The 22,873-nt window shown below is 52.0% G+C and overlaps 1 protein-coding gene across 5 annotated transcripts in view; it reads left to right on the forward strand.

Moving 5' to 3' along the window:
- The first annotated feature begins 11 nt into the window (after positions 1-11).
- The window catches only part of GRAMD1B (GRAM domain containing 1B), a 252,750-nt gene continuing 229,888 nt past the window's right edge, over positions 12-22,873 (forward strand). For all 5 annotated transcript variants that reach the window (XM_014587922.2, XM_006148813.3, XM_006148812.3 and 2 more), the window contains exon 1: positions 12-388. In XM_014587922.2, coding sequence (XP_014443408.2) covers positions 39-388 — 350 coding nt within the window. In that variant the 5' untranslated portion in view covers positions 12-38. The remainder of the gene's footprint in view (positions 389-22,873) is intronic.

Consider the following 22,873-nt stretch of genomic DNA (forward strand, 5'->3'; position numbering starts at 1 on the left):
GGCGGACGGCGCAGAGGCGGCGCGCAGCCACGGGCCCCATGCCGGCAGCCAACATGATGGAGAGCCTGCAGCTGCCCGCCCTGCAGGTGCCCGAGGCGCGGGGCGCGCCTGAGGTCAGCCCGGTCTGGTCCAGCTCGTCCACCCCCACACTCCGCCGCCGGCGATTCAAGATGCGCCGGATGAAGAATGTGCAGGAGCAGAGCCTGGAGGCCGGGCTGGCCCCGGGCAAGGAGTTCCTGCAGCTGCCGTCCATCGAGATCACGCCCTCCAGCGACGAGGACACGCCGTGGTCCAACTGCTCCACACCCAGCGCTTCCCCGCGCCGAAAGCGCTTCCTCCTCCGCAAGTGGCTGCAGGTGCGGGAGCGGAAGGAGTGCAGTGAGAGCAGGTACGTTCCCCTTCCGCCCCTGCCTCTGTGCGCCTGGCCCTCCCCAGGGTCCCTGGGCATCCCGCGGGAACTTCCGGGAGGAAGGGGAGTCGCTGAGGGTATGAGCTGGTCCCGGGACTCACTGTGCTTCAGCTCCCCCGTGCCCACCTCTTCGCTCTGGTTAGTGGCCCTGCACGTGTGACACACTTACGTGGGGACCCACGCTGCTTTCTGTCCCCTCTGAGCCCTGCAGCGCGAGGAGCGATGGGTAGAACAAACTGGTACTCCCTGAGCGCTCACCGGGCCTGCGTGGAGCGCTCCCCCGTGCGTCTCCGGATGTGATTCTCTGGTTACTGCTGGGATTCCCATTCTGTAGATGGAGATGACAGAGGCCCCAGAGAGGTTAAGCTGCCCCTGCACATAGACAGCTGTTCTGCACTCCCGTTGTTTGTATTATTTTCTTATTGACCACACAGGCTGGTCTTACTGGGCCGCAGGGGTGCAGGTGGAGGGAGTCAGTCCCATTTCCTACCACATGGGAGTCTTAGTCTAGGCCCCTAGGTACCACTGTGGTGTGTATTAGCTACTTTTTGCCTAGGTCAGTGTGGCATCTGGGGAGTGGGGGGATTTGAACTTCCATCCCGGGGGGGACTGGTGTAGAAAGCCCACAGAGCAGCTCCACACAAGCCTGGTGGGAGTGGTGCTCTGGGAGTGGTGTGGCCAAGCTCAGTTCCCGGTGGACTATGGGGAGTCCTCACTGGCTCAGGACACCACCGACCCTTTACTCTTAGATTCGGGAGACCCTGTCTCAGGGTGGGAAGGCAAGTCCCTGACCACCATTCCCGGTACTTTTCCTCCCAGTGGGTTCAGCTTCATACCTTTCTGTTCAACAGTATTTACCGAATGTTCCTGTGAGCTCAGACTGGCACCAGCCAGTGGTGGTGATGACGGGAGGGCTGTGGGGAAGGCTGGGGAGGGTGTGAGGTGTGGAAATTGAGAAGGACAAAGGGAGGACATTCATACAAGAAATTTAGACATGGGGGACCACATGGCCTTGCAGCGGTGAAGCGCCATGCCGCATTGGGAGGGCTCTGTGTTGCGTCTCAGGACCTCCCTGAGAATGCCCGGCTCACGTGTGCACATTATGCAGGCCGACGGAGGCTGGGGGTGCCCTTCAGTGTCCAGGTGCTGTTGGGGTTGCTGTCTCTTCCAGTTATGGAAGAAATAAACTTTTAACAAAAGATCAGGAAGGATTTTTACGACATGGGTGTAGTTTAAGGCAGTTCTTCGTCTTTTTATTTTATTTTATTTTTTAGAGGTTTTTGTTATAGGGCGCGTGTGCTCGCCAGAAAGACAGAGAGAGAGAGACAGAAAGCGAGAAATCACCCCCCCCCGGGGGGGGGGATGGCCACACCACAATCCCTTCTTCTCCATTCTCTTGGGATCTTGGGCATGCACGCACGCGCACCCAGCGTGAGTTTAAGCCACTGGGTGCGGGACTGGAACCACAGTCGACTACATGGGAGTCCAGCAACATAGTCATTACACCAACTGCTGATCCCACAGTTCTTCGTCTTTTTTAAGGCAATTGTTTTAAATGGCGGCTGGTTGAATTAGAAGCGTATGTATAATACAGTCATTCTTCAGTATTCGAGCAGGATTAGTTCCAGGACACCAAAATGCATGGGTGCCGAAGTCCCTTCGCTCACATGGTATCGTGTTTGTGTGTACTCTGTGCACAGCCTTTCCTAGGCTGGAAGGCATCTCTGGGTTATTTATAACACCGATCCCATGTAAATGTGATGTAAATCATTGTCATACCGTATGCCTGCAGTGTAGACGTTACTACGGTAGACTTACTACGGCAGCACACGTGGCTGGTTGAGTCTGCAGATGCAAAGCCTGCAGATATAGAGCCCACTGTGTGCAGATAAAAGCAGACTCTGGGAACCAGCAGTTAGCGTAATGGCTATGTCTCTGGACTCCCACGTAGTCGACTGCCGTTCACGTCCCAGACCCGGTGGCTTAAAATTCATGCTGGGCGCGTGTGCGTGCGTGCCCAAGATCCTGAGAGGAGAATGGAGGAGAAGGGATTGTGGCGTGACCATCCCCCCGGGGGTGATTTTTCGCTTTCTGTCTCTATGTCTCTTTCTGTCTGTCTGGCGAGCATACCTGCTGTCTGTCTGCCGAGCAGACCTGCCCTATAGCCAAAACCCCTCCAAAAAAAAAAAAAAGAAAAAAAAAAGCAGACTCTGGATTCAAATCCAAAGGTGTCTGCCTCTGATCTGGCCTCGCTGTTACACCGTCTCCTGTTGGAATCTGCAATGAAGCCCTGCCGTCTTTAGGTCTCGGAGATGGAAGGTTCTTGGAAAGAAAAGCAGTCAAGTGAGTAGGTGCATTTGGTACTCCCGAGATGCCTGAGAAAGAATTGACATATTTTATGTATTGGCTTTTTAAAAAAAGACTTGTTTATTTCATTTTATTATTTAAAAAAAAATGCTTTAGGACATGTGCACTGATGAGAGAGAGAGAGAGAGAGAGAGAGAGAGAAAGAAAGAACCTTGAACTGCAGTAGGCCGCATGGGAGCCCAGTGCCTTAGCCACCATGCCACCTGCTGGGCACCATTTGTTTATTTATTTATTTATTTCGCTAGACAGTGGGTGTGTGCTCTCGTCAGGGATAGATGGAAAGTGAGTACTCCGCAGGGGAAACGGCCACACTGCAGTCTCTTCTCCTCCACTCTCGTCTCAAGTTGTTTTTTTTTGTTTGTTTTTTTTTTAAGAGAGATTTTTGCTATAGGGTATGTGTGTTCACCAGAGACATAGAAACAGAGACAGAAAGCAAGAACTCACTCCTCGCCCCTCTGAGGGGGAATGGCCACACTGCAATCCCTTCTCCTCCATTCTCCTCTTGGGATCTTGCATGGGCACACACACATGCACCCTGCATGAGTTTTAAGCCAGCGTGTCTGGGACTCAAACTACAATCCACTACGTGGGAGTCCAGTGATGTAACCATTACGCCATCTGCTGGTCCTTCAGGATTTTTTGGGCATGAACACACACATGGACCCCAGTGTGTTTCTCAAGCCACTGGGTCTGGGACTTGAACCATGCAGTTGGTCATGTAAGATCCAGTCCCCTAAACACCATGCTCCTGGCTGGCCCAGGAGTTGGTATTTAGAGGCAGCTGAGCATGAAGGACTTTGGACTTAAAGTCAGAAAACTTAGGTTTCCATTTAAGTTCTACCATGGATGAACTATGCAACCTTGGGCACCTTGCTTACCTCCGCGAGGTTCCCCTTCTCCCGTGGGCTCAGGGGCTCGCTCAGAACAATACAAGCCGCTGTGTTTTTGCACACTTCCTTTTGCATTCCAGGGGGAAGGTTTATGGTCATTCCTCTGAGGCTCTCACATGGAGCAGGGGTGTTCCTGAGTGTGAGGTTACATCCCCACTGGGAGGGCACCTGGAGCTGGGCTCACAGGGTTGGGAAGGGTTGGCTGAGGGTTGTGCTCTGGCTGGATTAGAGGATTAGAAGGGATTAGCATACCAGGCCGGCACACCCCCAGTGCACCTCTCCTCACAGACAAAAATACCTTTCAGGCTCCCTTGGAATTCGATCTGCTGTGGTAGGAGGCTGTCGGAGGTGGGGCTTGCAGAGTTGAACTGCACAAAGTTGAAAAATCGAAAGTGCACAGGAGGGCCCAGCCTGTGGCACACACGACATCGTGTCAGAGCTGGAGGCCACGAGCTGACCGTGGTTCAAGTCTCAGACCTGACTGGCCTGAAAACAACACTGGGCATGTCCATGTGTCCGCCGGGCTAGAGGACTGGAGGGCTAGAGGGAGGGGACCGTGGCGTGATTGAGCCTCGTGGCAGTCTCTCTCTCTCTCCTCCTCTCGTGCGTGTGCACTCCATCATGAATGTAAAAAAAAATAAAAAGTTAATTGATCAGGAGACCCTTTTCTTCAAGTCCTAGAAAGAAAGAAGTGGAGAAAATGGTAATATGAAGTGTGGTTTTTGGTCTCCTGGACTCAGAAGGACAGCAGCAGGTGCTCTCTAGGCCTCTCTTGCTCATCTTTTTAAAAGTTATTATTATTATTATTTTAAGATTTTTGCCATAGGGTACATGTGCTGAGAGAGACAGAGACAGAAGAGGGAACATGATAAGCATTCTCCGTGGGGGGAGGGCCATGCTGCAATCTCTTCTCCTTCACTTTCTTGTCATTTTGGGCATGCACATGCACCTGGTATGATTTCCAGCCACTAAGTCCAGGACTCGAACTGCTGAACTGGCCCGTGGGACCCAGTGTCTTAACTACCACCCCATCTACTTGATAAATCAGTTAATGAATGAGAGATGCCGGGTGCGTGTGCGTGCGTGCCCAAGATCCCGATAGAGGAGAATGGAGGAGAAGGGACTGCGGCATGGCCATCCCCCTGGAGTGTGATTTCTCGCTTTCTGTCTCTCTCTCTCTCTCTGGCGAGCGCCCTATAGCAAAAACCTCCCAAAACAAAACAAAACAAATAAACAACAACAACAAAAAAACGAGTGAGTGATTTCCATGTCTCTATTCACAAATGAGGGAACGTTTCCTAGAGGAGCCAAGGTGTTTTTTTGTTTTTGTTTTGAATTGCCGATGAGTGGGGAGAGGGAGAAAGCACCCCCACAGGGTGTGATCATGTCACAATCCCTTCATTTCTCCATCTTGCTGTGATTTGAGGCATGCACTCATGGCAGACTTTTTTTTTTCAAGCCCTTGGGGCCAGGATTCCAACTGCGTGGCCGGCCATGCGGAATCTGACTCCCTTAACTTCTAGGCTGCGAAGCTGGCCCTGGAGCTGAGGGTTCGTACAGCTCTATTGAGAGTACATGGGTCAGTTGTTTTCAGGATGTTCACAGATACGTGTAGCTGGCACCATAGTTAAGGTTAGAATATTTTCATCTCTCACAAAGAACCTGTATGCTTTTTTACTTTTTCACATTTAATTTTTACTTTTTTTAGTTTGCCAGAGGGTACTTGCACGAGGGAGGGGACCGTGGCGTGATTGAGCCTCGTGGCAGTCTCTCTCTCTCTCCTCCTCTCGTGCGTGTGCACTCCATCATGAATGTAAAAAAAAATAAAAAGTTAATTGATCAGGAGACCCTTTTCTTCAAGTCCTAGAAAGAAAGAAGTGGAGAAAATGGTAATATGAAGTGTGGTTTTTGGTCTCCTGGACTCAGAAGGACAGCAGCAGGTGCTCTCTAGGCCTCTCTTGCTCATCTTTTTAAAAGTTATTATTATTATTATTTTAAGATTTTTGCCATAGGGTACATGTGCTGAGAGAGACAGAGACAGAAGAGGGAACATGATAAGCATTCTCCGTGGGGGGAGGGCCATGCTGCAATCTCTTCTCCTTCACTTTCTTGTCATTTTGGGCATGCACATGCACCTGGTATGATTTCCAGCCACTAAGTCCAGGACTCGAACTGCTGAACTGGCCCGTGGGACCCAGTGTCTTAACTACCACCCCATCTACTTGATAAATCAGTTAATGAATGAGAGATGCCGGGTGCGTGTGCGTGCGTGCCCAAGATCCCGATAGAGGAGAATGGAGGAGAAGGGACTGCGGCATGGCCATCCCCCTGGAGTGTGATTTCTCGCTTTCTGTCTCTCTCTCTCTCTCTGGCGAGCGCCCTATAGCAAAAACCTCCCAAAACAAAACAAAACAAATAAACAACAACAACAAAAAAACGAGTGAGTGATTTCCATGTCTCTATTCACAAATGAGGGAACGTTTCCTAGAGGAGCCAAGGTGTTTTTTTGTTTTTGTTTTGAATTGCCGATGAGTGGGGAGAGGGAGAAAGCACCCCCACAGGGTGTGATCATGTCACAATCCCTTCATTTCTCCATCTTGCTGTGATTTGAGGCATGCACTCATGGCAGACTTTTTTTTTTCAAGCCCTTGGGGCCAGGATTCCAACTGCGTGGCCGGCCATGCGGAATCTGACTCCCTTAACTTCTAGGCTGCGAAGCTGGCCCTGGAGCTGAGGGTTCGTACAGCTCTATTGAGAGTACATGGGTCAGTTGTTTTCAGGATGTTCACAGATACGTGTAGCTGGCACCATAGTTAAGGTTAGAATATTTTCATCTCTCACAAAGAACCTGTATGCTTTTTTACTTTTTCAAATTTAATTTTTACTTTTTTTAGTTTGCCAGAGGGTACTTGCACTCACCAGAGAGAGACAGAGAAAGAGGAAGAAGGTTAGAGCACTTCTCAATGAAGCCTTGGTCACGCCCCTGTTCCTTTTTCCCCACTTCTCCTGTTGGGATTTGGGACACCCAGATACATGTGTCTGCCATGTTTTCCAGGCTGCTGTGGCCGGGATTTGAACTGCATGGTCAGCCACGTGGAATCCAGCTGTCTAAACCACTAGGCCATAGAGCTGGCCGGAAGCCTCTATGTTTTAGCTTGCACCCTCCACCTCTCCATCGCCTCCCCACCAAGGCCGAGGCTACCCTGAAGCTACTTTCTATAGAGAACTGAGTTCTGAAGGAAGTGAGAAGGCCTACTGACTAAAGCTGTTTGGTTGTGTTGGCCTAAAGATGGGGGGAGATGAGAAATGTGGAAAAGCGGGGCTAGCGAGCTACTGGACTGACAGACTGTGACTTATACTGAAGGGTTTGGATTTCAGTTAGTCAGTCAGTTATCCAATGTACTGAGTCTTAGAGAGTTTTAGTTTGTGTTTATTTTTTTGCCATAGAGCATGTGCACCTGCTGGAGAGCCAGAGAAAAAGTGAGCAATTTCCCCCTGGAGAGATGGCCATGCCGCGGTCCTGTCTCCTCCATTCTCTTTTTGGAATTCTGGGCATGCATGCACACGTACCCAATGTGATTTTCAAGCCACTGGGTCTGGGACTCAAACCACAAAATTGGCCATGTGGGAATTCAGCATCTTCACCACCACAGCACCATCTGGTCCCCATACAGAGTGCTTTTATTTATTTACTTGTTTGTTGTTTAATTTTAAAGAGAGATTTTTGCTACAGGGCATGTGCACTTGCCAGAGAGACAGACAGAAAGTGAGAAATTACACCATGCCCCCCCCCCAGGGGGGATGACCATGCCCCCCCCCCCAGGGGGGATGACCATGCCATAGTCTCTTCTCTTCTATTCTCCTCTTGGGAATTTGGGTATGCATGTACATGTGCCTGGCGTGAGTTTCAAGCCACCGGGACTGGGACTCAAACCACTGTTGACCCTGTGGGAGTCCAGTGATGTAACCATTACGCCATCTGCTGGCCCCAGGGTACTTTTTATTTTAAGTTTCTTATTTTCTTCCACAAGTGAGAGGGACAGAGAGAAAAAGAGACAGCATCCCTGATAGGGTCTCAAAACCACGATCCACCCTGAGCCTTAGCCAGCCTCAGATCATGGGCACACATGAACAGCTTGCTCAGGGAGGTTTCTGGGAACGAACTCAGAACCTTCCTGCGGGGCTGGGCTCTCAGAATGTTGCCACTGTCTGGCCTTATATACGAGGAGGCAGGCGTGAGGAGGGGGCGGCTAAAGCTTTGCCTGTTCTTCCAATGGCGTACTTGGGACCGGAGGGCATCACTCCCTGGCTGGCCCTGTTGCCCTCGGAGTTCAAGGATGGGCCCAGCTCTTAGGAGTCATACCTGGGGCTGGTCGCAACAGCAGGTGGTTAAGGGAGTGGAATCCCGCCTCTCGGATCATGGTTGGACTCATGGCCCTTAAGGCTGGAAGACACACCAGCACGTGTGGGTGTGTAACCACAACCTCGACAGGGTGGAAGAATGGAGGAGAAGGGCATGATCTTTCCCCGCTCGGGGAGTGCTCCCTCTCTCCCTGCCCCCACCCCGTCTCTCTGCACGAGCCCTCTGTCAACTACACAAACGCACAAACGCAAAGGAGACCTGTGATCTGCCAGCAGGTCGGGTAAGCATGAGTGCCTGCCCGGTAGGGTTAACTGGCAGAAGCTTCTCCTAGACTCGTAATTCTTTGAGGCCAGGACTGTCTGACTTTGCACCGAGCTTTCTGCTCTGCGCCTTAAATACATGCTCACATGCTCACACTTGATCCTCACAGCAAATCCGGGGGCAGATTTTACAGCCGAGACACCTGAAGTTTAGAGATGAGTGGGCTACTGGTTACACAGAAGTGGGGCTGGGGATTCGAACCCATGTACTTCTGTTCTTGAAGACTTCTGTTCTTTACAGCTAGACTGTGCCGTGGCCCCAGGGCCTGGAAGCAGACAGCCCTGTGTGCATGAGAACAAGTAGATCTGGAGGGGGCCAGCCAGGTGGCTTGTTGGTTAAGGCAGCTGGATCCCACCTGTGTGGTTCGAGTCCCACACCCAGCTGCTTGAAAAACCCAGAAGAGAATGGAGAAGGGATTGCAGCGTGACCACCTCCGCACTCCAGGGGGTGCTTTCTTTGTCTCTGTCCCTCTCCAGTGAGCACATGTGCCCAATAACCCCCCAAAAAATGTGGAGGGGGAGATTTTGAAAGGGTGGGAAGGCAGTCAGGAAGATGGGAACTGCCAAGGAGACGTGGGGTGGCGGGGAGCATGCTGTAGGAGGAAGCAGGTGGTCCGGGCGGACTGCCCCGTGAGCAGCAGCCAGCCTGTGCCGTAGATGTGGCTTCCAGATAAACCCATTTGTGGAGACAGAGTCGGAGGAGGGGGAGCCCTGTGGGCTGATTCACACTGGCCCGCTTCCTCTGTGAGAGTTGTGTTTGAGAGTTTCCGTGGTGGTTAAGAACGCAGGGGGTGCTAATTATGTGTCAGGCAAGAGACAGGATGGACGTGGGGCAGAGGAACAGGTGATAATTCAGCCCACCTAGTAGGTTTCTTCCAGGTGCGATGAGTCCTCTGGTTGCTATGCTGGCCCACTGGTATCTCTCCTCTGGTGACCAGCTTCCACTGGGCGTCAGCCCCAGCAAGCAGGCTGCAGGCTCTGAAGCAGTGTTCAAGCTACAGCCAGGGCCGGCCTGGAGAGGAGGAGGTGGTTGCCGGGTAGCTGTGAGCATGAGTGTGATGTCACCCGAGGGCTTTTCCTGGGCCTTTGCCCTCTCGGGAGTCTTTTCTCTGCAGCCCAAGTCAGTGCGGTGGCTCGCCAAGGGCTAGCGTGGCTGGCATGGAGGAGGACTCAGCTTTTTCTTACCTTGAGCAGGGAGGGGAGTGGAGGGTCTGTGAGCTCTTCCCGTGAGACGGCAAAGCTGCTCTCAGGGATGCAGAGCGGAAATCAGACTTGGGCTTTCAAATCGGAGAAGGGAGGGGCTTCCAGCTGCTGGAAAGACTTCAGATAGGGCCGGCTGTCCCTGCCACTGGAGGTAGCCGTGGGCCACCTCCTGAGAGGTCTGATGACAGCTGTCTTCTTCCGTTGTCAGAGCCTGTCTGGATTTTCTTCCCTTCCCTTCCCTTCCTTTCCTTTTCTTTCTTTCAATTTGCCACAAGGAGCCCAAGAGAAAAAGAGAGAAAGCAAGAAAGGGGGGATGCCTGTGCCACAGTCCCCTCTCCCCAGTCTCCCCTTGGGATTCCAGGCACCGTGCACATGTTCCCGGCATGTGCCTCAAGCCGCTGGGTCCAGGATCAGAACCACACATTTGGCTGTGTGGGATCCAGCTGCCCCAACCACCATGCCACCTGCTGTCTCTCTCTGTCTCTTTTTTTTTTTTTATTTTTGCTTTGTTCCCTTCCCTTTCCTTCTTTCCTTTTCGTTTTTTTTTTTTTTTTTTTTTTTCCCCAGAAGCTCCTGCAAAGAGAGAGAGCTCCCAGCAGAGCACAGCCCACACGGCAGTCCTCCCCTCCATTCCGCCATCCTGTCAGGAGTTTGGGCACACATGTACGTGCACCAGGGCTGATTTCCAAGCTACTGGACAGGGATTCAAACCAGGGTGGGCCATGTGGAATCCAGTTCCTCAGCACAGCACTTAACCTCTGTGCTCTGGGCCCGCCAGCTCAGGCAAAAGCATCGTGAGGAAAATGTGGCTGTGCTTTAGCTAAGGCTGGTGTGAACCGGGAGAGGGCTACAGAAAACGTGGCCTTCCCCTTGAAGGCTGCTACGCTTCGGCCGGAGGGTGTGACGACACACACATGTACCCCTTTACACGCACCGTCCGGGCTGAGCTCCGGTTTCCAACCCTGAGTTGTAGCTAAGATGTGGAAGCAGGGTGGCCCGGCACCCAGCGAGGCAACAGCTGGGTTACTGAGTGGGACGCAGGTCTTGGACCCAGCCTGGTGGCCGGTTTCTAACCTGTCACAGCTGCGGAGCACCCTTTTTTCTGTTTTTGTTTTACTTTTTGGCTATAAGGCATGTGTGCTCTCCAGAGAGATAGAAAAAGTGAGAAATCACCACTCAGGGCATCTAAACTTTTTTTTTTTTTTGAAGAGAGATTTTTGCTATAGGGTGCATGTGCTCACTGGAGAGATAGAGGGACAGAAAGCGAGAAATCGCCCCACGGGGGATGGCCACTCCGCGATTTCTTCTCCTCCATTCTCTTCTCAGAATCTTGGGCACGCATGCACATGTGCCGTGTGAGTTTAAGCCACCGGGTCCAGGACTCGAACCATTGTCGACTATGTGGGAGTCCAGTGACGTAACCATTACGCTGTCTGCTGGTCCTGGCATCCTCACTTTTTAAGCTGAGTCCATCTCAGTCCATCTCATGCCCAGCCCATCGCCTGTCTGCGTGGTCTGACCACGGGGCTCACCAGCCTTGCTGCTTCTGGTTAGCAAGCCGGCCCAGAAATGATGGCGAGAGGACTGAGAAAGTTAACAGCCCACCAGTTTCCCCCTCTCTTTTGCAACTGTGGAAAAAAATTTGCTTTTTTTCCACAGCTCGGGGACAGTAACCCCTTCTGTATTTGCGCCAGCAATTAGGGACATGGAAAGACAGGGGCTGGTTAGTTTAGTGACGCGTAACTGGCTCCCCAGGGGTTTTCCAGTGTGTTGTATTGAAAGAAATCATTTTCACAGTGCTGAGGAGCATGCGTGTAGCAGAGCAGCTAGGTCAGAGTAAGGCTGTGCAAGGTAGGAAAGAGGGACTTCACCACGATGGCCCGACCATCGGTGACACGTTTGGCAGACCATCTCCCAGTGTTTTTCATATTCAGATTTTCTTTCCTTTCTCTTTTTTTTTTTTACTTTTTTTCCTTTTTTTTTTCCCCTTAGAGGTTTTTGCCATAGAGTGTGTGCATTTGCTGAAGACAGAGAGACAGAGAGATGGAAAGCGAGAAATCACCCCCCAGGGGGGATGGCCACGCCTCAATCCCTTCTCCTCCATTCTCCTCTCGGGATCTTGGGCACGCACGCACACACGCCCAGCGGGGGCCCAGGGACATAGCCATTACACTAACTGCTGGTCCCATTTTTTTTTTTTTTGATAGACATACATTGGAGGGGAAAGGGGGAGAGAGAGAGACAGAGAGAGAGAGAGGACCCTCACCAGGATCATGCAAGATCCTCTTTCCCCAGCCCTCCAGCTCCCTGGACTCTGGCACTGCACACATAACCAGTGTGTTTTCAGGCCAACCCAGAGATCTGTCTATGGTCAGCCACGTGGCTTTCTGCGCTGTAGTCTAGTATGTTATGGACTGGACCCGAATGCTGGTGCTGGCCTGGCTGCATTTCTCCTCCTCCTCTTTTTTTTTTTTTAATTTTTTGCCAGAGGGCACGTGCATGAGAGACAAGGAGAGAGAGAGATTCAGTAAGTACCCCTCCATGGGAAATGGTCATGCTGCAATCCCTCCTCTTCCAGTTCTCCTTCCCATCGGGGACTTGAGCATGCATGCACACATGCTTGGTGCGTCTCTCCAGCTGCCTGCTCGTCTTCAAACCACATGGTCAGCCATGTGCGATCCAGCCGCCTTCACCATCACACCACCAGCTGGCTCCCGCATTCATTCTTAACCCCCCCCCCTTTGCCAGATGGGACGAAGGCACAACCTGCTCTATGAGGTCCTGAGGAATTCTGACATGAAGGTATAAGATTGTTACATTTTCTTGCTTAGGGCTCCCCTGCTTCGGCCAGCTGGAGAGGCAGCCCTGGGCCTGTGAGCACTGTCGGGTAGAAGATCGAGGTGACAATGGGGAAGAAGACAGGAAAAGGAAGGAAAGTCCAATCGGGTGACAATGGGGAAGAAGACAGGAAAAGGAAAGTCCAATCACCATACTCTCCCAGGCCCTCTTGGCTAGCTTCACCAGGAAACAGGACAATGCACCTAGTGACGATGCCCTCAGTCACCCCCACCTGGGTATGACCACACCGTGACGGGTGCCGGCCAGCCCTTCGTGCGGCAAGCCCTCACCCCTGCCCCCGCCCCGCACTTGGCCAGTGTTTCCATCCCGGTTTTGTTTCTTCGTCTGTCCATAACTCTGACAAGGATCTCTCTTCGCCCGTTGCTGGATATTATGGGCTGTAAGAAAAGTGCTCCTGGGTCTGAAGAAATGGTGGAAGAATACTCGCACTGGTACAGTACCTCCTGCTCCAGTTTTTCCTCAATCTCTTTTCTTTTTAAACTCCAAAGTTTATTTTATTTATTTTTTTTCCACAAGGGAGAGAGAGCAAGATTCAGCACCCCTGGTAGGGTCTTGATACTCCGCCCACCCCAACCCCAGCCAGGCTGGCTCACAGGCACACGGGCACTGCATGCTCGGGTGGACTGGAGCCCCCGTGAGTCGGCCTTGCACAGTGTCAGGTGTTAGCACTGCACACTGCTCAGGCCCTCCTGTCCCATGTTTTTCTTTCTTTCTTTTTTTATTTTTGGTTTTGCTGTAGGGCACATTTTTTTTCTGAAGAGGCACAGAGAGACAGAAAGGAAAGAGCAAAATCACCCGTCAGGGCATGGTCCCACTGTAACCCTTTCTCCTCCATTCTCCTGGGATTTCAGGCACGCACACACATGCACCTGGTGTGTTTTTCAGGCTGCCTGATCTGGGACTCAAACTGTGAAGTAGACCGTGTGGGGATCCAGTGCCTTAACCTCCATGCCATCGGCTGGCCCTCCACTTCCTTCTGGCCCTCCGAGCATTGCACCTGCCCCAGGTCAACAGTGCAGCAAGCGTCCCTCCGCAGCCCTGAGGGCCAGCAGCCTGTCTCGACCTGGCAGCTGTGTGCAGGGCCTCTCCGGGGCGTCTGCCGTGGAGCTGTGCGCCGTCCCTGTCCTGCATGTCCACAGATGAAAAGGTTCTAACTGGCAGTTTGTGGCCCAGAAGGTACTGAGGAACAGGCACAGACCAGGGCAGCTGGTTTGGTGCTGCCGCAGGCGTTCACTGGATGGGGCCTGGGGGCCACAGAAGTGAGCACACAGGAGCCTGGGAGGGGTTCTGCTTGTGGGTCTGGACACCACACTTTATCGCACCCCTCAGATCCCCATGACAGCTTCCTAAGTCTGCCCCATGTGGCATCTTGAGTAGGCCCGTTTTCTGTGCAGCGTGAGTGGACGGAAGCCCAGACCTAGGATTTCCTGTCTCGTCCCCTGTGTTGCCCGGGGCAGATGTTCATCCCCCACCCCCGCTGGTGTGTTTTCCTCCTTCACAGCACAGCCTTCCAAATGGGCTGTTGCTTCTTCTCCTTGGAATTGCCATCTACGCACCTGTGGCTCTTGGTTGGACAGTCCAGAGTGTTTATAGGGATCGTCCAAGCGACAGCAGACTCCCGTGGCTCTTTGCAGCAGTCGGTCCCACGGGAGAGGCTCCCTGCTTGTTAGCGTCTCTGCCTTGGATTCCCCAGGTAGCTTGATGGTTTAGTTTTTCTTTCTTATAGAGGTTTTTGTCTTAGGGCATGTGCACTCTCTGGAGAGAGGGACAGAGACAGTGAGAGGAAAGTGAGAAATCACTCCCCAAGGGTATGGCCATGCCGCAATCCCTTCTCCTCCATTCTCCTCCCAGGATCTTGGGCATGCACACATATGTGCCAAGCATGATTTTCAAGGTACCCTGTCTGGGATTCAAACCACAGTTTAGTTAGCCATCTGTGAGTCTAGTGACATAACTGCTATGCCATCTGCTGACCCGACTTGATGCTTTAAACCATTTGAATTCTCTAATCTCAAGACCCCGTAGTTGGGGCCAGCAGGTGGTGTATTGGTTAAGGGTGCTGGACTCCCGCATGGCTGACCGTGGTTCTAGTCCTGGACCTGGTAGCTTGCTTTCTCACTTCCCCCACCCCTTCTCACTCTGTCCCTCTTGGTCAAATTAAAATAAATAAATATTATTTAAAAAAAAATAAAAAAGAGCCAGGAGTCATGGCTGGGAGGTGCCGACAGACTTGCCCGGGCCCAGTCGAGGCCCCACACAGGGCACCCAGCAGAACTCGCGCATGCAGTGGCAGCTCCTGGGTCATGCCCGTGGGCTCCGGCAGCCCTCGTCCTGTTAACCTGCCTGGGTAGTTAGTTGTGCTGGAGCGCTGGCTCCTGCCTTCTCTTTACCACACAGCCATCCCCGGCCTGGGTGGCCGCCTCCTGTTTTTGACTTGATGGTGGTGCAGAAGCCATGCGTATCTGGTACAAACTGTAGCCCGCATGTGGATCTCCTGCTGGGCTGGGCCCGTGTCAGCCCTTCTCACCCATGCCGGGTGCAGCCTGGGCCGCCATGCCCATCAGCCTGGAGCTGTTCATGGTGCCGCCAGCTCACCCACGTGAGTGTCCTGAGCACGTTTCAGCCAGGCTGGCTATGCTATGGCGTTCCTGACATTGGTGTATCAAGCACACTGTTGGGTCAGCAGTGGCATGGAGGGTGAGGTGCTGGATTCCCCATGGCTGGCTGTGTGGTTCGAGTCCCAAAGCTGTAGCTTGAAACTCACATGCGGAGCATGTATGTGCATGCCCCAAATCCTGAGGGGAACAGAAGAGAAGGAGCAGAGGCATGACCATCCCCTCCCCGGGGCGGGGGGGGGGGTAATTTCACATTTTTTCTGTCTCTGTCTCTGGTGAGTACACGTGTCCTATAGCAAAACTAAGAAAGAAAAAAAGCCTCATCAACTTACAATACGACATGTGTGTTTTATTTAGTTAGTTAGTGTTTAAGCAATTGCTCGCTGTATGTGTTTATGTAAATTTGCCCAAGGATGTGTGCGTCTGCCCGGAGGGAGAGAGACGGGAGGGCGAAAGGAGAGTGGACTCTGTATTAGGTGTGGCCACTCTGCAGTCCCTACTCCTCCATTTCTCCATCCTGACAGGACTTGGGGCACACACACAGCCCCCCAGCACGTAAAAGCCACTGGAGCCGGGGCTTCAGTGCAGACTGGCCATGTAGGATCCAGCTGCCCCACCCACTAGGCCACAGGGCCGGCCCTTGTATTTCTCTCTCTCTCTCTCTCTCCTCTATCTCCTTTGGGGGAGAGAGCTGGAAAGTGCAGGGGACAGAAAGGCATTTCCCTTTATTTATTGTAGAGCGCATGTGTGTGTGAGAGTGAGACAGGAGCCCCTCCCACAGGTCTGGTTGTCTGCGACCCTCATCCTCACCCTCCAGCCAGTCAGATCTTGCATGCTTGGGGATATGCCTGGGACGCTGCAGCTGACCGGGCCAGGGACTTGAACCGCCGTCTCGTGTTGAATTCAGTTTCTCTGGAGCAGCATGTGGCAGCTGCCTCGTGGAGTGGCCCCTGATAGTGTATTTCCAACTTGTGATGGGTGTGTGGGTGGAGCCTCGCGTGTCGAGCATCTGTACTAGGCTGGGAGACCTTCTCCAGTGACACGGAAGGTCCCTCCTGCTAGGGTGTTCCCCGCAGTGTGTTAGGGTGATCTCAGTCGGTCGTGGCCCTGAGAGAATTCACAAACTCAGAAAGTGAATAGAAAAGAATTGATTCACTTCCCAAGGGAGGCAAGGGGCTGGATGTGGAGGGTCGCATGGCCCTGAAGGGTGGGGGCCTGGAGCTATCGTTGGGACTTACGTTGGGTAGTCGGGGGTCGGGCCAGGCCGGTTGTGGGTCCTTGGGTTGTTTCATTGTTATCTCTGGCTCTTGTCCAGCTGCTGTGACCTGCTGTGCACCTCGTCCTTAGTTTCAGTGCCAGCTGTTGCCGGATGTTCTCATCTTTATGTCTGAAGGCCAGAAAGCACAGGGTGAGCCACCTGCAGTGAAGTCCAGAAAGAACCACCTAATCTTGGAAGAAAAAGGGAGGTGGGCAAAGAACGTCAGCCCTGGGAGTTTTAGATGGGCCTTTCCAGTGAAAATCTCTCGGGCGTCAGCGAGACACGGAGCTAGCCCTTTCTCATCCCTGAGGCACCGGCGAGCTCCTAGCCCTCTCTCTTCCCCATAGTACAGTCAGGCAGTAAAGAAGCGTGCTCCGGGGGACCAGCAGGCGGCGTGGTGGTTAAGGTGCTGGACCCTCCCACATGGCCGACCACAGTTTGAGTCCCAAACCTGGAGCTTGCTTTCTCACTTTCTCTCTCTCCCTCGTTCTTTCTCTGTCTGTCTCTGGTCAAATTAAATGAATGAATGGAATGAATGAATAAAGTTAGATAATTCTTTAAAAAAAAAAAAAAAAAGAAGAAGCCTGCTCTGACATGCCAGTTCTCTAGACTTCGAGCGGAACCGCGTCGACCTCCCATTCCTGACCAGAACCTCCATTACAGCTTTATTAAGGGTTTTGGTTTCAAAATAGTAGTTGAGAAAGTGTCCCCAGCCAGACATAATACCCATTTCTGGAAACAATCAAATAAAGGAAGCATACCTTCTTGCTTTTTTCCCCTTAAAGTTTAGTTCTTTTTTTTTTTTTTAGAGGTTTTTGCTATAGGGCACGTGCGCTCGCCAGACAGACAGAGAGATAGAAAGCGAGAAATCACCCCCCACAGGGGATGGCCACACTGCAATCCCTTCTCCTCCATTCTCCTCTTGGGATCTTGGGCATGCACGCACACACGCCCGGCGTGAGTTTAAGCCACTGGGTCCAGGACTTGAACCGCGGTCGACTACGTGGGAGTCCAGCAACATAGCCATTATGCTAACTGCTGGTCCCTAAAGTTTAGTTCTTTAGGAGGCCAGCAAGTGGCATGGTGGCTGAGGTACTGGACTCCCACATGGTCAAACACGGTTCAAGTCCTGGACCTGGCGACTTGCTTTTTCACTTTCCCTTTCTCTCACTCTGTTTCTCTCTCTGGTCTAATAATAGTAATAATAATAATAAAATGATTATTTTTATTTTATTTTATTTATAATTATTTATTTATTCACTCATTTCTTTTATTTTGACCAGAGAGAGACAGAAACAGAGAAAGAAGGAAAGTGAAAAGGCAAGCCACCAGGTCTGGGACTCGAACGATGGTTGGCCATGTGGGACTATCCAGCACCTTAACCACCATGCCACCTGCTGGTCCCCATAAATAATTCTTTTTTTAAAAAAAGTTTATTTATTTTCTCCATGAGAGAGAGTCAGAGAGCCGAGCACCTCCAGCAGGATCTTGACTGACCCGTCCTTTGTCTCGGCCAGCTGGGATGGTGGCGCACGCGTGCCCAGCTCGGTGAGCAAGGCCTCAGGAAGCGAGCCAGGACCTTTCCACTTGTTACTGCTACACTACTGGCCCACACAGTTTTTGTTTTTGTTTTTTTTAAATAAGAATTATTTATTTAATTTTATTTACTACTATATTTTTATTTTTTTCATTCATTCATTTTAATTTGACCAGAGAGAGACACAGAGAGAAAGAGACAGAAGGAAAGTGAGAAAGCAAGCCATCAGGTCTGGTACTCGAACTGTGGTCGACCATGTGGGAGCGTCCAGCGCCTCAACCACCACGCCACCTGCTGTTCCCAGACACAGCTTCTTCCTTTTTTTTTTTAAAGAATTATTTCATTTAACTTTATTGTTATTTTAAAAAATATTTCCAGAAAGAGAGAGATTGAAAGTAAGTGAGAAAGCAAGCTTCCAGGTCCAGGATTTGAACCATAGTCAGCCATGTGAGAGTCTAACGCCTTAACTACCATGCCACCTGCCAGCCCTAGACATAGCTTCTTAAGCCAACCTTCATATCCTTTCAATGCTCACATTTTTGTATTTGTCAGTCCCACGGTCCGTGTTCCGGGCTTCCCCAGTGGGTGTTGGTGCCCACGTGCTCATGTATCAACCAGTCCCAGGGACTTCTCACCTGGGGGCTATGTTACCCACTCCTGTTACAGAAGCTTTGGGTCTCCCCCAGAGGCCGAGCCAGGGGACCCTGGCCCTTTTGTCACTCTTGAATAATCTGCCTGAGTACTGACCCAGATTATTTATTTATTTATTTATTTTTGAGAGGTTTTTGCTATAGGGCGCGTGCGCTCGCCAGACAGACAGAGAGAGACATAGAGACAGAAAGCGAGAAATCACCCCCAGAGGGGATGGTCACGCCGCAATCCCTTCTCCTCCATTCTCCTCTCGGGATCCTGGGCACGCACGCACACATGCCTGGCGTGAGCTTTAAGCCACCGGGTCTGGGACGCGAACCACGGTTGACCACGTGGGAGTCCAGCGACATAGCCATTATGCTAACTGCTGGTTCCCTGACGCAGACAATTTCAGATCAGATTTCCCTGTAATCTTTGCTTCTGACTTTAAACATTTTTCCAAACCGGGATAAACACTGCAAACTTGTATGGAACTCTTCAGTGCTGGGGGCCGTCAGGGGCTCTTTGGGTCCACCCAACCTTTTGAAGCGAAGTAAGACCTTTGCTTTATGCCATCAATTTCCTTTTTTTTTTTTTATTTAAATTTTGCCAGAGGTTATGTGTGCTTGCCTGAAAGAGACAGAAAGAGAAGGAAAGCGAGAAAGCACCTCCCATAGGGAATGGTCATCTTCTTCCGCTTCTTCCTCTTTTTGAAATTTTGGGCTCACACGCCCATCTGCCTGGAGTGTTCCTTTTTTTTTAGTCTTTTGCCTTAGGGTATGTGCACCCACCAGAGAGAGAGAGACAGAGAGCAAGAAAGTGAGAAATCCCACCACGGGGGAATGGCCACACCACAGGCCTCTTTCCTCCGTTTTCCTCTCAGGATTTTGGGTACACACGCGCGCGCGCGCACACACACACACACCTGATGTGAATTTGCAGGCTGCTGGGTCCGGGACTCAAACCATGAAGTCAGCTATGTGGGATCCAGTCTCCTTAACCAGACCTCCTGCATGACCTCCCCCAGTGTGTCTTAAGCCGTGACCCTGGGGCTCAGACTGCCCTGTCAGCCATGTCGGGCCCAGCCCCTGTAACCACAGCACCGCCAGCTCGCCCTATTCCAGTTTCTTTCTTTCTTTCTTTTTAAATTTACTATGGGCATGTGTGCTCGCTGGAGAGAGAGGAGAGAGAATGAGAGAGGGGAAGTGAAAAAGCACTCCCCAAAGGGCATGGCCATGCCATCCGTTCACCTCTCGGGGTCGTGCATGCATGCACACATGTGCCCAGCATGGTTTCCAAAGCCGTATACTCCTGGATTCGAACCACGCAGTGGGTCACGTGGGATCCAGCCACCTTAACCACCATGCCATCTGCTGGCTCTGTCAGTCCATGTCTTAATAACCACGTAAAGATTTGCACCCTGCTGGGATTGGCATGAGTCCTGTGTCTGTCCACTTTCTTTTCTAATTTGTTTCACCTTCAGTCACTATTTATTTAATTCATTATTATTTTTTTTTAAGTTTATTTATTAGGGCTGGCAGATGGCATGGTGGTTGGGGCACAGGACTGTCATGTGGCCTACTGCGGGTCAAGTCCCAGACCTGGCAGCTTGCTTTCTTATTTTCTCTCTCTCTTTTCTGATGAGCACACGTGCCCTGTTGCGAGCCAAGTAATAATAATAATTCAAATTAAATAATTCAGAAAAAAAGTGTATTTACTTTTTCTATTTGAGAGGGGGAGTGGGCACCTGCAGCAGGGTCTCCCCATGCAGGCTGTCTGCTCCCTCGGGAACCCTTCTGTGTATCCACGTCACCTGTCGCCACCTGGACTTCCTCCAGCACCAGCTGAAACACGCTCTTCTGCCCCGAAGCGTTACAGCCAGAGCGACTGCCCTGAGTTAGTGCCTCACCTTCCATTTCAGTAAAGGTTCCTCAGGGCCGGCAGGTGGCACGGTGTTTAAGGTGCGACTCCCAACATGGCCGACTGCAGTTCAGGTCCTGGACCCAGAGACTTGAAACACAGTGAGTGTGTGTGCGTGCATGCCCCAAATCCCAAGGAGACAATGGAGGAGAAGGGATTGTGGCATGGCCATTGCCCCCGGGGGGGTGATTTCTCACTTTCTACCTCTCTGTCTCTGTCACGTGCCCTGTACCAGAAACTGCTCTCAAAAGGAAAGTACAGGTTCCTCAGGAAGCTCATGGCACCGACCTCCAGAACCCCAGCCCTCCATGGTATAGGAGCTGCAGCAGCTCCTGTGTTGCCCCTCCTCTGCGGGAACTACCTCCTGGGTGACTGAGGGCTTAGAGGTGCCCTCCACAGCCTGCTGCGTTTTCTCCTCGGGGAGCGACGTTGAGGCTGGGGCTACTGGCGTCTGAGCCGCCCTGACTGAGGGCTAGTTCAGCGCTCTTACTCCGTGCCCAAGGACAGCAGGGTTCCTCACTCTTTGTCCTGGTGCAAGCCCATGTTTCTCCGGGAGCCAAGACCATTGTATTGTAGCAAGGCCCTGTTCCAGCCCCATTTCTGAAAGAAGACTTTTGTTTTTATTTATTTATTTACTTTGTGTGTGTGTGTGTGTGTGTGTGTGTGTGTGTGTGCTATAGGGCACATGTACTTGCCAGAGAGACAGAGAGAAAGAGTGAGAAATCACCCCCTGGGGGGGCTGGCCACCTCACAATTCCTTCTCCTTCATTCTCCTGTCTGGATTTTGGGCACACATGCACACGTGCCCAATATAAGTATCAAGCTGCTGGATCCAGGACTCAAACAACGGTCTACCATATTGGGAGTCTAGTGTCTTAACCACTGTGCCATCTGCTGGCCCCCAGAAGAGACATTTTAAAATCTCCGCTCTCATTGAACAGAGAACATGTCTTTAAGCAGAGGTGTGTGGGTTCTCCACACCCCAGCCGCTCTCCAGTGGACACCAGCTGGGTGTCCTCCAATCCAGCTCTGTTGTGGACTACCTGGAGGTGGTGTTGGATCCCGAAGGCTGGGGCTCAGTTCAGAAGACTGTCCTCACTTCAAACTACCCCTGCAAATGTGGCTGCCTGTACTCCTGTCTGGGTAGCTACAAACCAGGATTTCTTTCTTTATTATTTTTTTAAAACTCACTGTTGGTACGTGTGGTTGCCAGAGAGAGGGAAAGTGAGAAAGCACCCCCCAGGGGGACGGCCATGCCACCGTTGTTTCTCTTCCATTCTCCTCTTGGGATCTTGGGCACGCACACCTATGTGCCTGGTTTGTTTTTCTTTTTTTTCTTTTTTTCGTTTTCTTTTTTTCAGAGAGGTTTTTGCTATAGGGCATGTGCGCTCGCCAGAAAGACAGAGAGACAGAAAGCGAGAAGTCACCCCCCCCCCAGAGGGGATGGCCATGCCATACTCCCTTCTTCTCCATTCTCCTCTTGGGATCTTGGGTACATATGCACACGTGCCTAGCATGAGTTTAAGCCACTGGGTCTGGGACTTGAACCCTGGTCAGCCATGTGGTATCTAGCCATCTTAGCCACTACGTCACCAGCTTGCCCCACACCAGGGTTCCTGATCCCCTTTCCTGGGCTTCATTTTGATTCATTTGCCGGGATAGGTCACAGGAGCCAGGGAACGCAGGTTTCCCGGTTTATGGTAGCCGGTGTCATGAAGGCTGCAGTGAATGCAGTGAAGGGGGTCTCCCAGATCTCGCCCCTCCCAGCACCCCTGAACTCCGCAGCCCAGAAGGTCAGCCAGTCTGTTGTGCTCCAAGCTCTGACTTTTTTTTTTGGAGAGGTTTTCGCTATAGGGTGCGTGCGCTCGCCAGCCAGACAGAGAGAGACATAGAGACAGAAAGCGAGAAATTGCCCCCCAGGGGGGATGGTCACGCCGCAGTCCCTTCTCTTCCATTCTCCTCTTGGGATCTTGGGCATACATGTACACGTGCCTGGCGTGAGTTTTAAGCCACCAGGTCCGGGCCGCGAACCGCGGTCGACTACGTGGGAGTCCAGCAACATAGCCATTATGCTAACTGCTGGTTCCCCAAGCTCTGACTCTTTATCTCTTGTCTTTCTGGTGACCGGTCTGTCCTGATCACCAGGTCAGGGCCTTTCTAAGCCATCATTAGCATAACTGGTAGGAATGACAAATGACCCTCTATGGTTTAAGAGACTGCTAGTTTCAGGAGCTGCGGGACAGGGACCTGGGACAGTGTCTAGTCGTACTTGTCTCCTACCACAGGGGGAGGGGCATGTTCTGCCCCTGATGGTCGGCCTCTGGCTGGGCCATCGCACTTGGAAGTGCCCTCACCTTCCAGCTGCGTCCCGGGGCTGACACAGTGGCAGCCGGAAGGGCTGCTCTGGAAGGGGGCAGCATGCCCTGAGCTGCCCTGGTCTGAGAGCCACAGCGCAGGGTGTGGCGAGGCCGATAGGAACCGAAGACCACACAGTCATTTCTG

Source organism: Tupaia chinensis, unplaced genomic scaffold (assembly GCF_000334495.1).
Source record: "Tupaia chinensis unplaced genomic scaffold, TupChi_1.0 Scaffold000247_1, whole genome shotgun sequence".
Classification (NCBI taxonomy): Eukaryota; Metazoa; Chordata; class Mammalia; order Scandentia; family Tupaiidae; genus Tupaia; species Tupaia belangeri.